The 24,041-nt window shown below is 43.4% G+C and overlaps 1 protein-coding gene across 1 annotated transcript in view; it reads left to right on the forward strand.

The window, feature by feature from the left end:
- The first annotated feature begins 809 nt into the window (after positions 1-809).
- LOC104506222 (hephaestin-like protein 1) overlaps positions 810-24,041 on the forward strand; it is a 36,231-nt gene continuing 12,999 nt past the window's right edge. Inside the window, exons 1-11 of the mRNA XM_010147105.1 lie at positions 810-949; positions 10,673-10,917; positions 11,709-11,921; positions 13,699-13,878; positions 14,887-15,141; positions 16,200-16,368; positions 17,217-17,356; positions 17,528-17,659; positions 20,362-20,573; positions 21,000-21,150; positions 22,271-22,483. Of these exons, the coding sequence (XP_010145407.1) occupies positions 13,755-13,878; positions 14,887-15,141; positions 16,200-16,368; positions 17,217-17,356; positions 17,528-17,659; positions 20,362-20,573; positions 21,000-21,150; positions 22,271-22,483 (1,396 nt within the window). The 5' untranslated portion in view covers positions 810-949; positions 10,673-10,917; positions 11,709-11,921; positions 13,699-13,754. The remainder of the gene's footprint in view (positions 950-10,672; positions 10,918-11,708; positions 11,922-13,698; positions 13,879-14,886; positions 15,142-16,199; positions 16,369-17,216; positions 17,357-17,527; positions 17,660-20,361; positions 20,574-20,999; positions 21,151-22,270; positions 22,484-24,041) is intronic.

The following is a 24,041-nucleotide window of genomic DNA, read 5'->3' on the forward strand; positions in this document are numbered from 1 at the left end:
GATGGGGCATCCACAGCTTCTCTGGGCAACCTGTTCCAGTGCCTCACCACCCCCTCCGTGAAGAATTTCTTCCTGATATCTGATCTAAACCTCCCCACTTTCAATTTAAAGCCATTAATTCATTTCCAGAATTGTTTGTGAAAAGGGGTTTCATTTTGGGCACTCTAAAATTGAATATGTTTAGAGCACTTGCCATCTTAATAAATGGGTCAGAAAATGCTACAAACTGGAGAACTACTGACAAATTCTTTCTCTCTCACTAATAATCCTGCATTAGAAACTGATGTCACGTCACAGAAAAAAAACCAATGAAGGCGGCAAGATGGAAGCTTTAGAAATCTCAGTCATGATAAAGAAGATAAAATAAAAATTTTAAAAAATGGCTTTGACAGGGATGGCAAAAAGAGAGAGAGAAAAAAAAAAAAAAACCCCACCACCCTGCCCCAATATACCATACTACCTAGTCTGGAAAAAGAAGAACAAAAAGCAGCCAAACTCCTCAGAAACACCAACTGGCTTTAGCCTGGACAGGTTAGTGAGCAATTAATGCATTCACCAAAGGATTGGCAAAGGTCCTGCCATGGCAGCAACCTCCTCCCTAGCCCTGCTCTGCATAGCCGGGCTCTCTACCTATCCCAGTCCTACCTGCTGAAAAGGAGGAGCTTTGCTCTGGCCATTCCTTATTTATAACTTGTCGAGAGCTGGGAGGGAGGGGTGAGCCCTCTGTGGTGCATCCTGCTGCTGCCTGCCCGCTGCCAGCCTCGCAATCACAGCTACAAATGCCTCCCGCGCAGCGCCGCGGCTGCCTTCGAGCTCTTGGCTTCCTCTGGCTGTTTGCAGTAGTGGAAACAAAGACCAGAACCTATTACCTCGGGATTGTGGAAGAATACTGGGACTATGCACCATCTGGGAAAAATCTGATCACGGGACAAAACCTCTTGGAGGACAAGTAAGTCACTGGGGCTCCTGTAAATTGGAGATGTATCGACAGCTCCAAAGAAAATTGAATAACATAGTTAATGTTGCTGTAAATGTTGCTGTAAATGTGTTAAAAAAGCCTTTTCCTTGTGTTTCTTCTTCTGATGTTGGCATAGGCAGGATTTCAGCTTCAAGGCAAGAGCTGGCATTGGTTGGCTTCCATCGTGGTTCATTAAGCAAGGTGATAGTGTTTGTTTGAAGGTGATGTTAAGGAAAGGATATTTGTCCAAGAGGTACCAGGTAGTGCATTCAAAATCCCTTCCGTGTGTTTCATGGAGATGCAGGTATTTCTGGGACTTGCTGTCCAAAGGCACATTGCAACTTGGCCATAATCAAGCACAGCTCTTTGCAATAAGACACAGAAGTCAGTTAAACACTGGCAAAAGCTTGTGAGTTTGCTCCTTGTGAGACAGTAAGAGTTGGGGTCTTGGTATGACATTGTGAAATTCAGATGTGTATAGTATTTACAAATGTGATACGAGTAGATGGTGCTATCCCTGCAATGTATGCGACTGTGGAGACCTGCATTTAGGAAATCTATCTAGATAGGTGTTTAAACACACAGCAGTGAACGGTCACAGTGAATGGTCACACTGAAGTCCCAGAGATCACCTGTGCTGAAACTGGAGTGTAGACTGTGATGAATTGTGTCTTGGCCAAAGGGAAATGGGAGTCTGTTCTCATGCCCCCACTGCTGGGGTTGGCTGCTGGACGTTGGATGGGGATGGCACAGAGCCTTGGTACCTCTACAGCATGGGCTTCAAACACATGCAGGAATATTTTTAAGACTTCATTTATATCTTTGATCCTTGAGAGAGAGTTTGGGGGTCCTTCCCCCAGAGTCCAACCTCTGGGTTGTGAGTGAGGAGGTCCGGTGACTGTACCAGGTCTGGAGGCAGACTGGGAGCTCAATGTTGAGTCCCAGGAATTAGAAATGGAAAAGTCCTTTCTGACTTTTCAGGAAATCCCAGTCAATTCTAGATTTTTCTCTAGTGTTTGGTAATTTTGGAGTCACTGTCAGTTGGATTTCATAAATGAAATTATTTTACCACAAGAAGAAGGCAAGGAAGAGGTTTTTTTTCAACACAAACTTATGCTTATGCTCTTAACAACTGGAGATAGCATCCAAGTCAATAGGTGTTACTTTTACAAGTAGAATTCAGGGTAATAGTTTGTTCCCAGCCCATAGAAACAGGCTTTGTTGGAAAGGTTATACTTCAGCTGTGTTAAACACTTAAATTTCTCACTTCCCTATTCCTTATTCCTTTTAGCAGAGCATAACTTCCTCCACTCCCTGAACTAGAAGACCTTTTGCTAAAAATAGTTCAGCTTTAAGTGAAGGACAGCTACCTGTAAATCCACCCCAGCACCATGGAAAGACTCGGAATCTGTTCTGTAAATTGTACTTCTAAGGCTGTCTGCACTTTGTGTTCCCTGAACATCAACTGACACATTTACTTTAAAGTCTGTGACATAAATGTGATGCCTTTTACATGGCACTACAGGGAGGGATGGTAGCTTATGTCTTCAGTCATTGCTGTAATGCAATAATTGCAGAATGTTAATTCCAAAGGGTTTACCCACAAAGGATTTTAAGGTAGACTAGGTATTCGAAGCTGTGGAGCTGTTTGTGATGAACTCCCTACTTACAGAACAATTAAGTGCTTCTTGTAACTAGTTCACTCCATTTCCAAACTGTATTGAGTTAAGGAAGTGCTATGATCTGGAATTATAGCGTGTCTGCCTAGGCATGCAGACTAAATAGTGAACCAGTAATAGCTATTCTGGCTCTTTAGCTCTTTAGGATAACCTCTAATGTAAATTTAAAGCAGTATCCTAATGGGTTACTTTTCAGCTAATTGATTGGTTTCTATGGATAATATAAAACAAGTAGTTTCATAACCAAATTTTAAGGATCAGTTCCTAGGTAGGGACAGCTGTGTTCTGCAAGCAGCAACGCTTGGGCTCACTGAGCCTAGCACTTCTCACCTCGTGATGCATCCATACAGCACTCCTCTGATGGGGCACTATCCCAGTTTTATTGAGGGAAGCGAAGATAAAGAGGTTGCAGACAAACTGATTATCTTTAAAAAGAGGGGATGCACACGCATAAAGGAATGCTCTCTTTGATTCCAGATAGCCCACAGAGATATCATCAAACCCACTTATTCTTCACTACTCAATAAAAAATGCTGAATTAGCAAGTGTGTAATGGAAAGTGTTACGTTACCTGGATCAGATAGTGAGATTCAAGAGATGGTTTTCAATGTTGCTGTGCCAAAGTCAGTGACACCTTCATGAGCCTTTAGTTTTTAGCAGTAAAGAGGAGAAAGGAGACTTCAGTACCTGAGACATGGGGCTGGAAATCAGGTGAGCTGGTTCTGGCACCAGGCATGGCTACGCTGCTCCGTGCCCGCTGTGCTGGTGCTGAGTGGGCTGCCTCTCAAGCCAGGAGCCATAGAGCTGCATCAGCACCTCACTGGGTGTGAGCTGAAAAGGCTGCCTCTCGTCAGAGCTGATTAACCCAAAGGCAGCCCTGTGTTAACATCACTGTTCTGCTTAGATGCTAATTTCTATTATGCTTTGTATCTCTGCAGCATTCAAGGGCCAGCCTGCTGCTTGCACAGAACAAGTATCTTGCTGTGCATCAGTGCTTCTTATGTGAAGAGGGTAATGAGGCTGTTCACCTCTGCCATTTGTCTGGTCTACTTGAAGCCTCAAGCTGTTCCACTAATTCTCATAATTTGGAGTGTTATGAATGAGGCCAAGATATTTGACCCTTGGTTCTTTCTTTGAATATTAAGATGATGTTTTCTGAAGCACACAGGTGGTTGGAAATCGCAGAGAGATCCAAATTATGGCCACTGAGTATGGATGAGCCGGGTAGGTGTTCAGCATCCCCTCGCACCTGACATAACTGGTGAAGGAGTTGACATCATTAAACCATGTGTCGTGGTTTAGCCCCAGCTGGAAACTAAGACCCGTGCAGCAGCTTGCTTGCCTTTCCCCCCACCCAAGTGGGATGGAGGAGAGAATTGGAAAAAAACCACTCATGGGTTGACATAAAAACAGTTTAATAGGAGAGCAAAGGTTGAGGAAATAATAGTAATAATAAAGTTACTGATAAAGGAATATACAAAAACAAGTGATGCACAACACAATTGCTCAGCACCTGGTGACTGATAGCTGGTAACTGAACAGCAATCTCCCCCCTTAGCTTCTATACTGAATATGATTTCTTATGGCATGAAATATCCCTTTGGTCAGTTTGGGTAGAGAAGAAGCTGGGAGAACAGGCACAGTATGAGAAACTCAAACTGTCCTTGATTTAATATAAACATTACCTGGCAACAACTAAAACAGATGTGTTGGCAACCTTCTTTTCAGTACAAACCCAAAACATAGCACCATACTAGCTACTATGAAGAAAATTACCTCTATACCAGCCAAAACCAGTACACCATGCTGTACTGGACACACAGGGGACAAGGTGCTGTCCGTGCTGCTGAACGTGCTGCAGATCCCAGTGAGATTTTGTGGGTTATGGCATGAATGTCGCTGCAGGAAGGGAGTGAGTGCAGACATTGCCTTCTCCCTTTAATGGACACATCGGTGACGACCTTTCAGAAGAAAAATATATCTAGGTGTTGTGGCTTGACATACATCAGCCTTTCCCTCCCTACTGTGGCTCAGCCCTCAGGATTAGGGTTTGATTGATAATCCCTTTGAATTAATTTGGTGCTAGTTTATATGATGAACACTTAAATCTTGTTCTGCTGGTGGTAGATGTTATTAAATTTTGCCTTATGTAACAGCTCATCCCTTCTCTTTAGGCCACCAATCCTACATTTATCTGGGCCGAGTCTTGCACCCACCAACACTAACGGGTGTTTTTTGTTACCACTGCATCAAACACAGTTTGTGCAATTTGCCTATGAGGGGATCCCACCCAGATAAATGACAGTGAAACTGTCGTCACAGGTGCTAAACTAATGGCTGAGTCATTGTGCGGCCAAATGACCCAATTGCATCAGCAAAGATGATCCTTGTGGGAAGGGTCAATATCAAAGGGCATTCAAGGTGAAATCCTGGTGTTAATGAAGCCTGAGAGGGGTTTTGTTAGTGGCGTCAGTGGAAGCAGGAGTTTATCCTAGGAGAGAAACCATCATAGCCACACTTCAGAAATTTGTACAAGATTTTACGGGTTTGATTGACCTCTTCAGCTTCCTGTGTGGGTCAAAAAAAGGCCGAAAACATCCTCTGAGGACATTTTGTGTCTCTCTGAGGACACACAACTTACCTTGTCGTTTGATGCTGTGTGGTCAGAGCACTATATACAAACGAGAGCTGGCACTGCTGGTTCCCCTCCACTGGCCATGCCTCTAGCAGCACAGACATTGCATTGGCCTTAGCACAGGACTCATGGCTTGCCAGAGGTTTACCCTCAACAGGTTACATGACCCAGGGGTATCCTGGAGCCATGGACACTGTCCTGGCTTACTCCAGCCACAGGAAAAATGGGGAACTCGGAGGAAAAAACCTGCTATAAACCCATACAGACAAGGCAGAGAATAGGAATGATTTCCCCATCAACAGATTATAGGCAGCAAGCCCATATAGACAGTTGTTCAAATGGTTGTCAGTGTAAAATCTATGGGATTTTAGTGGAACAATAGTAATAAATGAAAGTGTGCATTTACCTACGCTTGCACCCAGGAGCGTACAGTGGCTGTTGGTCATGTTAACCACAGGATAAAATCTGTCACTCCACATGTGGTAGGTGTTCAAAGTTGTGATTATTTCAGTGGTGATTACAGCAGCAAACAAACTCATCAGCTTCAAAACTGTATCAGTGAGGGGTATGGCTCCTGCGGAGCTGTTCGGCCATGCACAGCATGTAGTGCTCTCTCTGTTTCTTACTGCACACTGTAACAGAGTACTCATGTAAGCATCTCTTGAAAAACCTAACCACTCTTATGTTGTAGCTCTCTTTCTTAAGATTAAAGGTAACATAAATGTGATAAAAATCTTGGCAAAATACTAGAAATTACACTTAACTTACGGTCCTACCCTGAGATGGCAGATCATCTGCATGCCCAGTCTTGAATTGCAGCAGAAGCTACCTGACACTAGTTTTTCTCTTATTTGGAAGAGTCGTAGTGCTCATCATCTCAGGGGGTGGATGACTGTAATTATGTGAATACTAATTTTAAGGAATTAAGAGTTCATTCCCTATTAATAGCTCCCTGTCCCACTCACATGCATTACCAACTTTTCTTGGAGCTTAAGAACTGTTAGTTGTCAACTGGCAAAATGAAATCAGGCACAGAAGTAAGGGGATGATTTGCGTTGTTTTCTTAGTCTGAACAAGACTTTCATGCACTGAATCACAAGCCTGGTTACCTCTATATGTAACCTCAAGACTGGCGTGACTGGAGGAGAAGAAGGAAGGACTTAGTGCGGCTGAAGAATTTCCAAGTCAGTTTAGGAATCTGGCCTGGTTACAGCTCCAGAGGATGGAGGGTTTGACAAGAGGTGGGACAGGCTGATTGGCACATGAAGTGCAGGATTACATCTGAGTTGGGAGATAGTTGAGATTTAGAAGAGCAGCTCTTACATCTGCACAAGACCGGAAGGATGGATGAGTTTGAGGCAAGGATATCATAAAGCCACCAGGAGGGTGAAGTGCTTTGGAGTGAGCAGGGGAGCATGAAGGAACAGGGAGAAGGTTTGGCTTTTTGTGACAAGACAGGAATGAGAGATAGGAGATATTTTGGCAGTGGGTGCCCAGTAAAGTAGGTACATTGTGACCACCGGAAAAAAGAGGCAAAGGCAGATGCAGAGAATTGGTGTTTAACCATTACAGCATCTGGAGAAGCCACTGCTGCAATAACATACTGGTAAGTCAGCAAGTGGGAGAGAATGAAACAGAAGATCAGATGGGGATATTTAAATGGGGATATTTAACTCCGTGACTGAAATTGTGAAGTGTTTCCCAAGGAAGCAGGTGTCATCAAAAGAAGCAGGGAATAGTGTTTAAGAACTGTTGTCAAAGATGGGAGATGAAAAGTCAGCAAGATGCTTTCCTGAAGCCCAGAAAATCTCCAAGGGACTCTGCAGATGGGTGGTAAGGAGCTGCAGGGGGACATGCACTGGTACAAATGGCACTGGCAGGACAGAATTCATGGAGCACTGAGAAGAAGCTCTCACTGAAAGAAATAAGAGGTATGTGGGAAACCTCTGTGCCCCACAGATGAAGCAGCAGGGACTGTGGCACTGAGCCTGTGCCAGCTCCCTCTGACACATTCACTGGCTGCACAGTGGCACTGGGTAGAGGAAGCAGGCCCACAGTGTGGCCACATGCCCATGATCCAGGCATCTGGGAGTGCAGAGGGACACTCACACCCATGCATCCATTTTGTGAGCTTCCTATGGCTGCTACCATTAGCTCCAGCGTGCGCAGTCTTTCTGCAAAGGGCTTTCAGCACTGTCATGTGCAGCACAGTGACATTTGTAAAGAGGCACAGAGCTACTAGCTACTTGCAAGGCTGAGCTGGGCACCCAAAAGTCCTCCTGGATAAAATCATAGAATCATAGAATGGAGAAGCCTGGACATGTACAGTAGGATTCACAACACCCAATTCACTCTGTTCTCTGCTGTTGAGGGCAACCTACAGGAGGTGCTGAACATACATGTCTCTGTACAGGTAGAAGAACTGGGGCTCTAACCCTCCGAGGAAGGAGGAGGAGTAAGTCTGAAACATGCACTCCAAGAAACTCCTAAACATGAGGGCATTTTGGGTAGGAAACTTTTCTGCCCTTTGGAGAGTATGGGTCTGGAAGAAAAAGAAGCTATGAAAGAGCCTGTGTCTGCAACACAACAGCAATGGCATCAGTGACATGCAGGAATTTTGTCTCCCAGAGTTGATTGGTTCTTTTCTTTTGGACAAGGATTAAAAAAAAAAAACCAAAACACCACATAATTAACCAGAGCCAAGAGGCCAGGTTGCTCCTTTCACGCTGTGAGCCCTTTCTGGCACCATGACTCTTGCATTGCTCGACAGCCTGCGTGGAAGAGCATCACCCACATTGTGAGTGGCTGCAGTTGGTACCCATTGCACTGACAGTGGGCTCTGCAGCACTGAACGGGTGGAAGATTTGAACAGGCCTCCTTTCAGAAAGCTGGCACTAAAAAGACTTTTTTCTCCTGACTCCTGTATGGCTTGAAGTAGGACACAAGCACAGATCTAGCCAACAGAGATGCTACAGCACAGCTCTAGGCACTCAGGAAATCTCTGGTGCCTAAACCTAAGGGTTTTCTCAGTGTCATTTCTTGAATCTCAATCCCCAACAGGATTTTGGGAGCCCTAATCTGCACATTTAAAGAAGTTAGGCTCACATCAAGCATTTCACGAAGCCTGGTCAAGAAGTGCATTTTTCTGGGGTACAGTTCTCCTTCTGCAGGAGAGATAGTGTATCCCAAGAGTTTGTAGTTATGGAAAAATGTACGATGTTGTCTGGCCAGAAAGCCAAGGGCATAAAGGCACTGTCAACAGGAGGGAAGCATGGTGCCACTGCAGCACCTCATTTTAAATATTTGATGGCTCATGAAAATGGAAAAAAAACTGCTGAAAAAATCTCCTGAAAATAAGTACATTCTTAAAAAAAAACTATTTAATTTTTTCTAGAGAAAATTTCTTACAAACCATCTTAAAAATCAATTTATAATTCGCATTAGGCCATAGCCACATGAATTCATTGCCATGAGGTAAGGAAGCATGTGCATCAACACTGCACTACTACTGACATCACCTACTACTCTGTGGTAAAGGCTCTTGTAGCAGCTCTTCCCGCAGGCAGAGGAAGGTATCTTCTTCTCGGTGAGCGTGGCGTGACTTGCCAGGTCTTGCTGTGCACATACAGACTGTTACAGCAGACCTGCCTATTCACTGGAAAACCAGACTTCTTGGCAGCTTGTTCCTTACCCACGCTTTTGGGGTGTATTTTCCTGACATATGTTATTCAGTGAAGAAGCAGAATGAGAAGCTTCAGTGCCTTCCTCTCCATCACAGCCAACTGTTTCTGCCACCTCAGTATCACTGTCAACATTTTAATTTGTGCCAAAATGGCTTTTGGTTTGTTATAAAGCACATTTTTCAACTGAAAACATGTTAATTTTGGAAGCTTTTGTGTCCAGATCACTTCAGGGATCTGGTTTAGACAGTGACTGCAGAGGTGTAATGACCACAGATATGGAACATTGTGAGTTATGGTGTCAGGCAGAGATGGCTTGAAAAGGGGGAGTAGTGGATCTTATGGTGAAGAAACAGAAAATCACACTTTTAAACTCATGTGACATCCAACACTTGGGTTGTTGGCACTGCACTTAAACAAGAGGGGTTCAAGCAAGTGAACTGGCCAGCCACAAAACCACTATAAATATGAAATTTGTGTATTTCTGCCAGTGATAGCTGAGACAAATTTAGGTCAGCTTTTTTATGAGTTTGTTAGAAAGTATGGAAGTTCAAACAATCTTCAGAGGATGCTAAAACTCATAGAACAGTCAACTATGATGAAATCGGTCATGCAGTCCATGGCTTGTTGTATACCCAAGGGGTTCATTTGTACCCTCTTTGTGTGGGATATTTAAGGGTGCGGCTTGTTGTATACCCAAGGGGCTCTTTGTGTGGGATATTTAAGGGTGAAGAATGTGTATCATACTTGTCAGCTGTAACCTGGAGAGAAGTAAAAAAAGATTTTATATCATAACAGATGGGATGAACATGGGTTGCCAGTACAATGTTATAGTTAAGAGGCCAAAATTAATTCCCAGCTGTGTGAGAAATATTGACTGCGAGCACCTTTGGCTTTAGCTGGAATATTACTTGCCTATTGTGTTCAGACTTCAAAAGAGATAGAGAAATATTGGAAGGCCTTGAGAAAAGAGCTTCAGGAAATATTTGTGGCATAAAGAATGTTGGTGTACTTGGTTTGTCCCGAAGAAGGGTAGGAGGCAATTTAGTCAATTAATTAAAACTTATGCAAGTGCCTGCATAGAAAAGAAGCTCTTGATGGTATGTGGCTTCTTTGATCTGAGAGAGGGCTTGATGGGAACCGGTGGTTAGAGTGTGGAGCTAGGTGATACTAGACTACAAATGCAATTCAGGATTTGAAGGGGAAGGTATTTAATAGCTATAATATGTCAACCGCTGAACATATAGTGGGTTCTCCATTACATGACATTGCTATAAACATAGACTCTGGAATGTAGAAATTACGCATTTCATGCAAAGAATATTTCATGCTACTCTTCTGGAGTGTCATACTAGCTGATTAGAATCGCTCTTACTAACTTTTGAGAAAACTTAACTTGGTTTTCATTTCCTTCTGAACAGTCATGTTTTCAGATGTGAGGCGTCAAACCTTTAAAAGAGGGAGAAGCTGCTAAAGCTGTACAGAAGGTCCTGAGTGGATAGTGCTCAAGTTCAGACTCACAGTAACTGTGCTAAAGACCAGACCTGCAAATAGGGTGGCTGTTACTGTACAGAAAGGGGCTTGGACCCTGCTAGTGCTGTCCAGGTTTACCCCTCAGCTGTTTTTCCACCACCTATGTGAACTGCAAGCATCCAGGTATTGGATCAATGCTTAAAGAAGTTTTTTTTGTCTCTAAATTACTTTCTCTTCCCAACATTAGGTTTGCAAGTGTGTATGCGACAAGAGGAGCCAACCGGATAGGACGTGTGTACAAAAAGGCTATTTTTAGGCAATTCACAGATGACACTTACTCCCAGGAGATTCCCAAAGCGGCCTGGCTGGGATTCCTTGGGCCAGTTCTGAAGGCAGAAGAAGAGGATGTCTTTATTGTCCATCTAAAAAACTTTGGTTCCCGTCCATACTCTGTGCATCCGCATGGGGTGTTCTATGACAAGGCCTCTGAAGGTAAAAGATGGTTTGCCCTCACTCTTTTCTCTTTTCCTCTCCTTTTCCCCTGGAGTGGCTAATATAATGGCTAAAAGTTTGTCCAAGTATTTATTGTTCTGGCCATTGACATCAGAGGACTTTAGATCACCCTCTCATAAACTCATCAGTAATTGCAGCTGATGACTAAAAACATGAACAGCCTCGTCTCTTAAAACTTTTTACCACAAACCTTTGACGTCTGGGATAAATCCAGTACTGAAACAGGTTAGGTGGGTCTTTTTTCCTGAATTATTTTCCTGGATAATAAGTCACCGAAGCATCTTCCCTCCTTCCTTCTACTACTAACCTGTTTGAATGGATGGAGATTTTGTAAGTAAGTGTTCTCCTCTCTATAGGGCTAAACACGTCTGATTTAATTTTCAGAAACCCAAACCCATGCATGCATATTTTGGTTAGAGGACTGTATGGATCTGTCTACATTCATTACTCTCATCAGTTTTCTGTGAGAAGATACACGTTAACTGACAAAATGTGTAGTTGACTGATAAAAGAGCCAAGTAAAACTTAGAGATTGTTAACGCATTTTTACAGTTTTGTCTACTGATACATAATTGGTTTTAACTCTCAACATTTTCTTGGTGGTTTTACTAGAACTTCTGATATTTTTTCACAATTTCTCAGTAAGTCTGTGTTTGTGAGTGCTATATTATTTTATAAATATGTGATAAAATAGAAAAAATGACACATTAATTTAAGGAAAACTGTTAAGGAAGGGCTAACTGCTTCCTTTTTTCCTTTTAATGTATTAGGAGCACTTTACCCTGATGGAACTGGCGGCAAAAGCAAAGAGGATGACTTTGTTGTTCCCGGTGGAAATTACACATACACATGGCCAGTAAGGAAAGATTATTCCCCAACTTTGGCAGACTCAAACTGCTTGACTTGGATTTACCATTCTCACATTGACACACCAAGAGATATTGCATCGGGTTTAATTGGGCCACTGCTGGTTTGTAAAAAAGGTACTGAGCTAGAAACACTGATAAAGCAAGCCCCTCTGCCAAGCTTGGCATCTTAACAGTCATTTTTGCTTACAGGTATAAACATGATGGTCTAGAGTCTATCCCTACATAGCCCATAAAAAGGGGCAAGGAATAGCTGGGCCATTCCAGGAGCATCCCAGGGTAGGTATTGTAGCTCTGGGACAACCCCCTTCCTGCTCCCCTTTGGCTTCACTAGAGATTTGCCTCGGCTGGTGGAGGGACTGCAGCATGCTCTGTGCCCAGCCAGTCGTGGCCGAGACCAAAAATCAGTGTTCCCAAACTGGGACCATTTCAGGACAAGCAAAGGACTCATTGCCCAGGAAATGAAATTAGGACTGGGCGGGTGACTTCAGCATTGACATTTGCATACTTGAAACCCTAATGTTCTTCATAATTTTTTCTCCATATGGATTACATATTTATTTTTGCTTACAAGTTATATATCAAAACCATATGGGGATGTGTGCTGAACAGCTGAGGTGACAGCCTGTCCTGCGTAGTACGTTAAGCCTGCTAATTTTGTGCTGGAGCTCTCAGGGACCATGTACCAGCCCTCTCCCCTCTGTCAGCAGAGCCGTCATCCCTATCCCCCGGGGACATGTGAAACAGTCACCTCTTCCCAGTACCTCCCACAGTACAAAATCAGCTCTGATTTTATATATGCAATATCTAAGTGAAGTAGGTTTTATATATGAAGAAGAGAAAGACTTCAACATGGAAAGGACAGGCCTGATCTCCATCTTAACTCGCACAATTAAAATATCTCAGACATTTTTTCTCCTGGGGAGCCTTTGAAATCTGCACAGCTGTCTGAATGTGGGAAACTCAGCCAATAGCTATGGCTTAATGCATGAAGCTAGGAAATAGCCCGTTCAAAACAATCCTAGCCTGAAAGGCTGGGTTGTCTGCATGTTTGGTCTCGAACTCATCGAGCCCTCTGTCCAGCAGTGGTGGGTGGCTCCTCACAGGACTGACAGCAAGGCTCTGGGCTCCCTTCCTATAGGGGAAGCAAAAGTTGTCATGGGCTCAGAAGTAGACGGGATGATTAGATGAAGTCGAAACCTGCCAACAGCTAATAACAGACTACCCAGTATCACCTCTCCTATAGTCTCAGGTTGTTACCAAAAAGGTCACTCAGGTAATGGTACTGAACTTAGCCTGAATAGATCCTGCCTTCAGCCTTTTTCAATTTAAGTATCTGGTCCTAGATAACTGTCAAAGCTTTCATGTTAGTACATGGAGGGAGAGCTACATTTACATGGCCATTCTGAGCGTTTGGGTCACAAATTGCTTCAATGCAACAGAAATGCAGGCTACCCCTTGCCTCTTCTTAATTCCTGGTCCAAAAAAATATCACTGGTTTCCAGCTGGATCAGGTCCCTGACCTGTCTCACTGTATAGGCACACAGATACTCATACTGACTGAAGAGCAGGATTGGGTGCAGTGGGCCAAAGATGGGGAAAATGGAACCACAGATGTTGGCAGCTACTTGTGCTTAGGTCAAACCAAAGAGATCCTGAAATATCAGCTTGACTTAGGCGAGCTGAACTGCCTTCTGGAGGCACTCATCTGCCCAAAGGCTGTTAGAGGGGGGTCAAGATGTCTTAGAAGAGCAAAATGAGACGAGATTCATCCTGCCCTATAGATCCTGTGCAGAGCACTGTATTTCCTCCAGTGCTCCAAAGTTATTGTCACTTTTAAATTCAATCCCATCCAAGGCTTTTTTTATCACTTTGCTTTTCGTTTGCAATTTAGGAACTGCAGATGAGACTTCCATAGAAGGGACTGGTGCTGCTAACGCTTTTGCCCTGATGTTTAGCATTGTAGATGAAAACTTCAGCTGGTATCTCGATGAGAATATAAACACCTTCTGCTTAGAACCAGCTACAGTTGACAAAGAGGATGAACGTTTCCGGACCAGTAACCGAATGCATGGTGAGCATGACTCTTGAGCTCTCAGGTGCTCTACAGCAGTGACCAGGCTCTTTTCATTTCAGTAGGGCTTTCTCACCCTTGTGATGTCTCTCCTTTCTCTGTGGCAGCATGAAATGGGTCAATGTGGAAGTAATGTGTGGATAAAAAGCCTCTCCCTGAGTACAGCACAACACACCAGTTTGCAGAAAGGGGATTTGGCTTTCATAGCCAGCTTCACCACTTGTTTAGCATTTTATCTTTGGCAACAGATTTAAGCCATTTGGTCGCTATTTGACCAGCTGTGAAAAGAGAAAAGGGCTCTGCAGAGCACTTTGAAACACGTGTATTGGAAGAGTTCAGCATTTCTCCAAGGGCCTTGTGGGTGGTGGACTGGCTGGTGCAACCACTCCTGCCCTCTGGAGATCCATTGGCCAATAGTACTTTGTGCCATTTGGAAAGCTGGCCTAAGAAGTTAAATCCAGATATTTCTCTGTATTTTGATTTTCAATGGAGACTAGGAGCTAAAATATTTTGCAAAATACAAGCCTCATTCTCCTAGTGTCCTGACACATTGTCAGGTGTGGCAAATGAGGAAGAAAGAGCTGACTAAACTGATTTGACTGATATAATAATTTTCAAGTCCAAATTGCTTAAGCTTGGCATAAAATGGTATATTTATGACTCAGAATAAGAGGAAACAAATTTCAGACATGCTAAATAGCTGCAGAACAAGTTAATTTCATTATCAAGCCCTTTTGGTGATGACTTGAACATTGTAAGATCTTGATATCACCGAGGAAGTTTTCCACAGACCTAACCAGAGGATTTGGGTCATTTGATCATCCAGAGCTGTAAGCCAGGTGTTCAAAAATGTTTTTCTTCATCAAGGAACCTGTGAGGGTCTTATTCAGTGTAGACATCCAGACAGTTTCTTTTCTGGGCCAGGAAAGGATCATCCTTAGAAATGGGGTCAGAGACATTTAGCACTTCTCTTTCACCTCTCACAAAGTCTCATACTTTTGTTTTTAGCTATTAATGGTTACATTTATGGCAATCTCCCCGGCTTGGAGATGTGTGCTGACACTTCTATGTCCTGGCATTTGTTTGGCATGGGAAGCGAGATAGATATCCACGCCGCCTATTTCTACGGCCACACATTCACTAACAGAGACCAGAGGGCAGATGTCATCGGTCTGTTCCCAGCAACGTTCATCACAGCGGAGATGACCCCCGACAGCCCTGGGAGGTGGCTGATAACATGCCAAGTTAATGAGCACTTACGAGGTATGATGCTATAGATCTCCCTGACCCTCCATTCCAGTTCCAGCCTCCATTTTGCTTGGAAAAGAAAACTGAGAGACGTTTCCAGGGGAACCATGATTTGACACTTACTTTTTTTTTTTTTTTGGCCTAACTGAATACTTTTGAACTATTTCACCAGATAAATATCATGAATATGTGTTTAGTCATCAGTAAAAATTATACATGTTGGGCAAAACCTTCAGCTAGTATGAATGACTCAGCTATGTAGTTCATATGAGGAAGGCTTGCTGGACCCAGCGCTGACACCACACTTCCTCTGTAAACCAGACATTTTGATGAGCAATGAGAGGAGCCTTCATCATCACTTTTTGTTGTAGATAAGTACTTACGCATAAGGAAGTATCGTGCCAGCTGAACACCTCACAGGTTTTTCCTTCACAGAAATCAAGACGAAAATTGGCAGTGTTTTCAGGAACCTTTACATGAAGGAATTTGATGAGGATGTTGTGATACCTGTGTGGTGCAAGAGCCTGAGAGCACATATCATAAAATAGGTCTCATGACAGCAGGCAATGTATAATTAACATAGAAATGGTCATGAGTTGGGAGATTTTTACTTTTTTTACACATTGGTTTCAATGGAATTCGCATTATGCAAAATAGATTTGATTCTGGCATGAAACAAATATCTTCAGTGAGGTAATAACCAGTCTCTGAAACTCAATGAAAGTCAGGGGAAGATGATGACATTTTGCACACTTCAGGAGGCACTCTCACCCCCAAAACCATTATAGCATCCTTACCCAGATTAGGGAACTGAATAAATAAACCTAGAGAAGAGTGTGATTGATATCAGTGCATTTCACCTATGGGATGTACCTCCTTGCAAGAGAAGGGGGCTAATATCTGTCCCTGTGTAGGTGGAGGAAGGCTTCAAAAACAGAAATTTACCCAAATGATCCCAGTCATTTTTTCCAATCCACATAGCTCCTAGAGAGTTCTGAATGTGCATTTGTATCCATGAGATTGCTGACTCCACAGCTGGCCAAGGACTCTCTCCAGACTCTTTCTCCTCCCAGGTGGCATGGAGGCATTGTATGATGTTCAGATCTGCCAGAAAAACTTGTCTCGGCCTTCACCACTCAGTGACAAGAGAATATATTATATCGCTGCTGAAGAAGTGGTCTGGAATTACGGACCTGACGGTTATGATAAATTCACTGGGCAGGGTTTAAATGCCACTGGCAGGTAAGCTTTCTTGTCCTCTCCTGTTGTGCTTTAATTTCAGGAGTCTGGGTGAGACTTCCCCAGTGATTCAGCAGGGCTAGGTCCTGCACTGTTATTAATTCTAATTGAAAGAGGCAGGGAGGAATGGATTTAAACAACGTTGTCAGGAAGTTAGATTTTAACTGCGATGCTTGGAGTTGCCTTCTGGAAGCACTTATCTCCCTCCATTAAGTTCATGGAGAAAGTGAGCCCTGGTGAGGTATGCAAAGTTCAGCAGAGTTAATGACCTTACGTCAAGACTCCTCAGGCAGCTTTCACACCTGCAGTTGGCGTATCTCAGAGTTGCCATAATGGTAAATTTTTTTCCCCCTGTTAACTACTGATGAAAATAAATGGTATTACAGTATCTTCTAAGAAAACTAAGAAGGATTAGCGACACATTGTGCACTGGTAATGGCACAGGTCTTGCGTCTTCAAGGCCAGGCTGGATGTAGCTTTGAGCAACCTGGTCTAGTGGAAGGTGTCCCTGACCACGGCAGGGGGGTTGGAACTAGATGGTCTTTAAGGTCCCTTCCAACCCTAACCATTCTATGATTCTATGATTCTATGAACTTCTCTGGGGTAAGCTGACATAGGTCTTGCCCTAAGTAAATTGGGGTTAAGCACATGGAAGTCTAATGCACAATGAATATTTGTTAACTGTAATTCAGACCAGGTATATCTCCCTTCATCTGCTAGAAAAGGGTATGCAAGCTACTAACTTGGGGGGGTGTAATTTCTCCATTAGCTGGAGTAATAAATTGATCCTAAATTAAGGGTTTTGCCTGAAGCTCCAGTTATTTAACCAGTCCAATTTGTTAATTCCACAGTGAATCTGCAATATATTTCACACAAGGGACTGATAGAATAGGAGGGCAATACTGGAAAGTGCGCTATGTGGAATATACTGACTCGACGTTCAGTAAGAAGAAGATTCAGTCAGAGGGCATGAAACACCTGGGAATACTTGGTACAGTGAATAATTTCCCTTCTTGTCATGACATTGGGTTTGAACACAGATCCACTTGGATCTGGAGGGGAATTCTGTGCACGAAGCTGCCAGTCAGCCCTCCCTTGTTTAGATGGGAATGTTAGAGGGCAGTTCTTCTTCTAACACCTTCCCTCACTCTCTTTTTTTAAGGCCCAGTTATAAAAGCTGAAGTGGGAGATACCGTGCTAGTTACTTTTGCCAACAAAGCCAAAAGGAGCTATAGCATTATGGCCCACGGCGTTAGCTTCAGCAAGATGTCAGAAGGTGCTCCCTACTTAGATGGTAAGTTTTGCCTGTACAGCTGTATTGGTACATCCAGAATATCTGAGCTTAAAGATCTCCTGTTCCTCTGCAGATTTTCCCTTTGTGTGGATGTTAAGGCACAGAAGGGATGATTTGATTCATTTGTAGCTACCCTACGTGTCGCAATGCACAGGACTCCCCAGTCTGCCTCTGTACTGGTTCTTCCCCTTGGGCATGTGCCAGACAAGGCATCTGTAAGTAGCTGAGGTCCATGTTGAGCAAAAGTCACAAGACCAATCCAATTTATATTAGTTCTAATCTACTATCACTCAACTATCCCAGTCAGGGATCTCCTCTGGACATGCTCCAGAAGAACAAAGTTTAGGACCTGGCATGAGGCCACTGCTGAGTATTTGGATACAGCTGTCCACATGGTCTGAGTTGCTTCACTCCTGGTTCTTTAATCCAGGTCAGGCATTGCCCTTGCTTCACTGTCAGGATAGTGAGTGTCAGAGCATCTTTTATCTGATTGACCTGGAATGTGAAGCAGAGAGAATCCTTATTAATCCTGATAAACATGTAAACGTGAAATGGAACATTCACTAAAGGCTTCCTCTCATTTGTGCAAGGGTCTTTATCACCTAAGTTTAACCTTTAAATGCTGAGTGCCATATTTATTTGGTAGGCACCTTTTTCAGTCAGTGACAAGAAATGACCCCTTCAGCAGGTGAGAAGTCCCATTCACCTTGTATATTTTAGAAGGCAGAAGGTCACCCTCTGGAGATACCTTCCTGTCTCCACAGACTACAGAAAGTGGGATAGGAACTGAGCTTTATAGGGCCAAAATAAGGTGAGTTGAATCCCATCCATAGCATTTGCAGAGAGAATATTGTGGCCTCTGAAAAAGTGTTTTGCCACATTTGCAGCACGGAAAAGAAAGGTAGGTTTCTCCTTATCTAAACTGCTTTGTTTCCACTACAACACAACAGAAAGAAACTCATGGGACATAATCCCTCTTTTGAGAAATGTGCTAAGAGAATTAGGTCAACATGTAAAGCTCATTATACAATAAAATCAATACAAAAGGCTTTATTAAATTCTGTTGTCTCTAGTTGCTGACCTTGCAACACAACAGATTTGCCAGCAGGCCCCAGTGCATGACAAAACAAGTGTCTTGAGTTCAGCCTTGAAGTTATCCACACACATCCTGATGCCACCTGGTCAGAGCTAGTTCCATGGTGGAAATGCAGCTTCCCCCTGCTCTCAGTCCTGTCGTGCATTTAATGTTCCCTGATAATAGTGCCCATCAGCATTGCACCCTTTGGTGTGGAGCAAAAGCAAACCAGATCTTACATGTCAGCAGCAGCATGTATGGCTCACCTCTGGGTTTTTGGAGAGGAACCTGACTCCAGATCCGGAAACAATCTTCCTGCCCCTTCTTCTCTCACTGTAACCCTTGTGTCTTGGATTTCCGTCACATCTACCTGCAGGTGTATACTGGCACAGCTGCTATAGGGGCTGTAGGTTTACACTGAAGGTAAATGATTTTTCAAAGGCTGCATATTTTATAAGTGCAGCTTATTCATGTGAGAATACTGTACATAAATGTACCTACAGACATCTACAGATGTCTACAGATACCTTTTTTCAATTGCACTATCAGAAAATACTCTTCCATGTTGCATTTGATAGTTGTCCAGTCTCTTGTCCATTTTTACCTCCAAATCAATATTCTTCTCCTCACTGAGCACTGTTCCAGGATGAATCCAGTAGCATCAAATAATGTTGCAGGAGTATTGCAGTTTGTGGCAAATAGTATGTGTTTAAATGTAACCCTGATATTTTCACTCGGATCTAAGTTTCCAGGAGGATTCCCATGGAGTATTAGAGAGGAGTATTAGATTGGTGCAGTCTGCTGCTGCCAGACACATCTGACTGTGCTGAGAAAATCCAGTCAATGGATGCTTAAGTATTAAACAAAATTTCTGGTTTGATCCTCCTCATAACAAAGACCAAAAGGTTACTTAGCACTTCTCTAAAAAGGGCAGGGATGGCCCTTTTTCCCAACTTTCCTTTCAAGACCCTTTTGTAAATCCTCTCTGAGTGAATGCCAAAACTCTTTTACAGTGGCTAAATTACACCAGTGATGCTACATCCACCCTGTGCACAGCAGCAGACAATGGCCCAAATCCTTTAAAAGTAGCTTCTAAAAACAGTAGCAGCAACCGCCCTCTGGAGACTCTGACGATCCCAAAATCAAAAAGAAACAATTACCAGGATCAGATGTGTTTTGAATTTCTAAACAGCCTCAGCTGCAGCTCTGCTCACTGATGTAATTGCTTTGTTGGCTTAATGAAAAACCAGAGTCTGCGTTCATGCCACAGATAAATCTCACGATGGGGCAGGTAGGTTACAAACATTAGAGGAAGCATTTTAAGCACAAGGATGAGCTCTGCATGTCTTGTCTGACTGAATGCAGATAATCCAGATAGCATCAGAAGGCATCTGGGTGAAGCAGCTAAACTTGTTCTGCAGGGATTGATTGTTTGTCCCCATGGCACAAGACTCCGTTGAGATGTCTCCATGGCATAAGTGTCCAGACTATGGAATGGTGCTCGAGCTGTGGCTGCAAGGGGAAGCTTGTCCACAGAAACCAGCAGCTATGTCTGACTCTCAGCTAACACATTCAGGAAGACAAAACCTTCCCATAACCTTGGTGCTTCCCAATTTTCTCTCTCCAGGCTATCTGAAGCCAGGAGCCCATGTTAAGCCAGGTGAAACCTTCACATACAAATGGAGAGTGCCTGAAAACGGAGGTCCAACCGGGAGCGACCCACCATGCCTGACTTATCTGTACTACTCAGCCACCAATGCCGTCAAGGACACCAACTCTGGCCTCGTGGGGCCCTTGCTGGTCTGTCGGAAGAACACGCTGAATCACGATGGGACACAGGTGCCCAATGCAAACATCTGCCTGTCCTCAACAGCAGGGTGGTGCAACAGAGGGTGGTTCCCATATGGGCCAATTTGCCCAGTTCCCAGCTCAGTTTTTGGAGATCAGACAAATGTCATTCCTCAGGGTAAAAGCTGACCTAAGGGTATAGTTACGAAGGTGAAACTGGCATTCCCCAGTATGCAGGTTCATCCTTAGGTTTTCCATCTTTTTCATGCACTTATTATCAATGAAGTCATCTTTCCATCCTAAGTTAGTAAAGGAAACTTCATTTATCCAGAGTGCCAATCCCTGTCTCTACAATTACATAGTAAGAAGGCAGCTGCAATTTTTTGGGGAAAGAAAGCTTTGTTAAAAAAAAATTTTTACTCAGGTAAGTCTGCACAGACTTTTGTTTTAATGTCTTGGCTTCCTTCTTGGCTACAGAAAGGAATAGACAGAGAATTTTACCTCCTCTTTTCAATCTTTGATGAGAATGACAGCTGGTATCTGCACAAGAATATTGAAGCTTTTACTGGAGACCCGTCAAAAGTAGATGAAAATGATGCAGATTTCAAGGAATCCAACAAAATGCATGGTATGAAATGTCTGATGTCTGCTAATGATATTTTCTCTTCAGTCATATTAGGAAGGTGAGTTGGCAGATTTTATCATCTGCTGACTGCAGTGCACTGGAGTGCAAGTAGAAACCTTAGTCACATCAGCAATGAATGCATCCACCCACCAACTACACCTGGAGAAAGGGAACAAAGTGTAGTTTGTAGATAGAACACTTTTAGGTCTATAAAAAGGCATAATGCCAGAGTCAGGCACCAACTGCAGAAAAGGCCAAAGTTCACTGGTGACAAATTTCACTGCCGGCCTTGGCACTGACTTGAACAATGAAGATCCATCCACTCTGCTCTGCTCACTCCCACTTGGAGAGTGATCACCTCCAGCAGAGGAAAAGCAAAGACATGGGGAATGACCAATAATATTTTAAAACATTACTTCCACATGTAAGTATCCGACTTGAATATGGACCTCCTCCAAGTTATTTCTGACATGACAGGTGTGAGCAAATCTCATAACCTCTTTTTGCCTTAGTTTTTTGAAGAGCACTGAGGATATGTACTCTCCAAACCCACCTATTTTATTTTTCTGTTATGAGGTGCTATCCCATACTGAATTTTTGTTCACCCCATGATTACGGAGAGCATTTGAGAATTAGGGAGTTCAGCCTCATAACATCCTTGTGAAAGAGAGAGAGACATTTTGGAAGTAAAAGTGGAAACCAAAGGTCTAAAGTGACATCAAAACACTCCATCAGAACTGAATTTATAACTTGGACTCTTTTTGGCCCACTCTATGGCCTTAATGGTCTGGTTATATATTCTCCAGGCTGAAAGGAGGTACCTAATTTATGCCTTAACTGGTGTCTGTGAGGCACCCTGAAAAGCTCAGACAAGAAGTACTACATCACCGCAGAAAGCTGTCAGAAGATTTTACAGGCTAAGAAGAAAGGTAAAAGCTCAGAGTTTATAAGAATATCATTGCATTAGGTTGGTATCATTCAGTGCAAACTTTGCTTTACAAAATGCCACTTTAACTAAGGCCATGACTTGCTGAGCCACGAGTCTTGCCAGAGAGGTGGTAGGAGTTTCTGTGATGAGTTTCTACCTGCCTGCTGCTAACTGGGCTCTTTCCTTCTCCTCCAGCTGTCAACGGCTACTTGTTTGGTAACCTGCCAGGCCTGGCCATGTGCAAGGATGACAAGGTCTCCTGGCACCTCATTGGGCTGGGCAGTCACTACGACATGCATGGGGTTCATTTTCAAGGAAACACCATCGACCTGAGAGGGACGACGAGGGACGGGCTGGCCTTGTTTCCTCATTTATCGGGGACAGCGCTGATGCAGCCAGACCGTGTGGGTATGTTCACGAGCTTATCTTGGTGATGTGGCGTGTGCAGAAATCGGGCAGCCAAAATAACAACCAGTGAGATGCTCTGCTCTGCACCATAGAGCCTGAAATTGTGAGGACCATGGGGACTTGGCATAGCTGAGAATTCAGGCTGGCCTACTTTTCTGGCAAGGTGCTGTAAATAAAATAAATGTGTGCAACAAAAAGCAGAGGCTGTGATGACTTTGGGGTAGGCAGAGAAGCAGTCAGACAGACAGCTAATGGGCTCATAGAATTTCTGTTACTCTTAAACCAGGATTTTTTAGCAAAGATGAAATTCACTGCTATGTAGATAGTCAGCATCATTTGAAGTATTTTAGGAATTCAATAGTAGTTATTAAAAAATAATTAGTCTTTAGGAATTTGTTCAGATGCATATACTTTAAAGGTACTTTTAATTCTCAGGTATAATCCAGTGATACATTCTTCAAACTCACAAGGGATGATTTCGTTGTTGGAGACACTTCAGATAAGCTTCATGTCAAAGTGTGCAACTTTACTCTTCTTTACATTGGTGCATTGCTGTTAAAATCAACAGAGCCATCGGAGTTGTGTAAGGCTATGCCAAGGACCATCCTTGGCTGGAGCACTTGATAGAAATACCTGTTTGCCTTGTGTGCATGCACCAAGCCAGGGTTAGAGCTCTGGCACTGGTGTCTGGGACACAACAGATTCTTTTCTTATGTATATAATATCCGTTTCCACCATCTCTCATGAAGCTGCACTGCAGCACTCACACTAAACAATACATTCTAGGGGATTATTATTTTTTGCCAGATGACCCTCCACTGGCAACAACGGAAATTAAATGAATTATCAGATTTTACAGTCACCAACACGCGAGACTTTACTTAAATGCATGTTATTTTACCCTTTTCATCACTTTTGCCTTAGAAGCAGAAGGAATGGACTGAGATCCAGTCTGGACAGAGCTATGCTTCTAATTTTGGTTCCATCACTGACTCACATACAAAGCAGCTGTGAAAGTGCTTTTCTCCTTCACAAGAATGCTAATAAGTGGAGCTCCACAGGACTACATTGTGGTCAGCTTCTGCTTGAGTGAATGGGAAGGAGGATACAAATCTTAAAATCTGCCCATGGATGTGCCAAAAGATGCTCCCACTGTCACAGCAGCCTTTGACCATCAGAGCTACAAAAAAAATGGCTCATGGTGGTTGGCCTTTCATTGAGGGAGAGCAAAGGGTCAGAAAGTTACAGTTTAACTCAGTAGTTTGTGTACCATATATGTGCATGTAACTAAATGGTTTTCCTGTGTAGTAGGGGCATTCTTGTATAATGGGTCTGTATCTGTATTACAATGTCTCTCGGAGACCTCATTAACCTGATTACACCAGACTGCTTCAGGGGCTCAGCGCAGAGTCCTGTGCACCCAAGGCTGGCACAGAAGCTCTGTGTGCAGGGACAAGGAAATAGCATCTCTGAAACACACCCCCTGTTTCTCTGTGCCTTTACCGGTGTTTGTGGTGCACACACCTCCTACGTCTTCTCCTGCTCCCCCTGGGCACGT

Source organism: Eurypyga helias, unplaced genomic scaffold, assembly GCF_000690775.1.
Source record: "Eurypyga helias isolate BGI_N326 unplaced genomic scaffold, ASM69077v1 scaffold6912, whole genome shotgun sequence".
Taxonomy (NCBI): Eukaryota; Metazoa; Chordata; class Aves; order Eurypygiformes; family Eurypygidae; genus Eurypyga; species Eurypyga helias.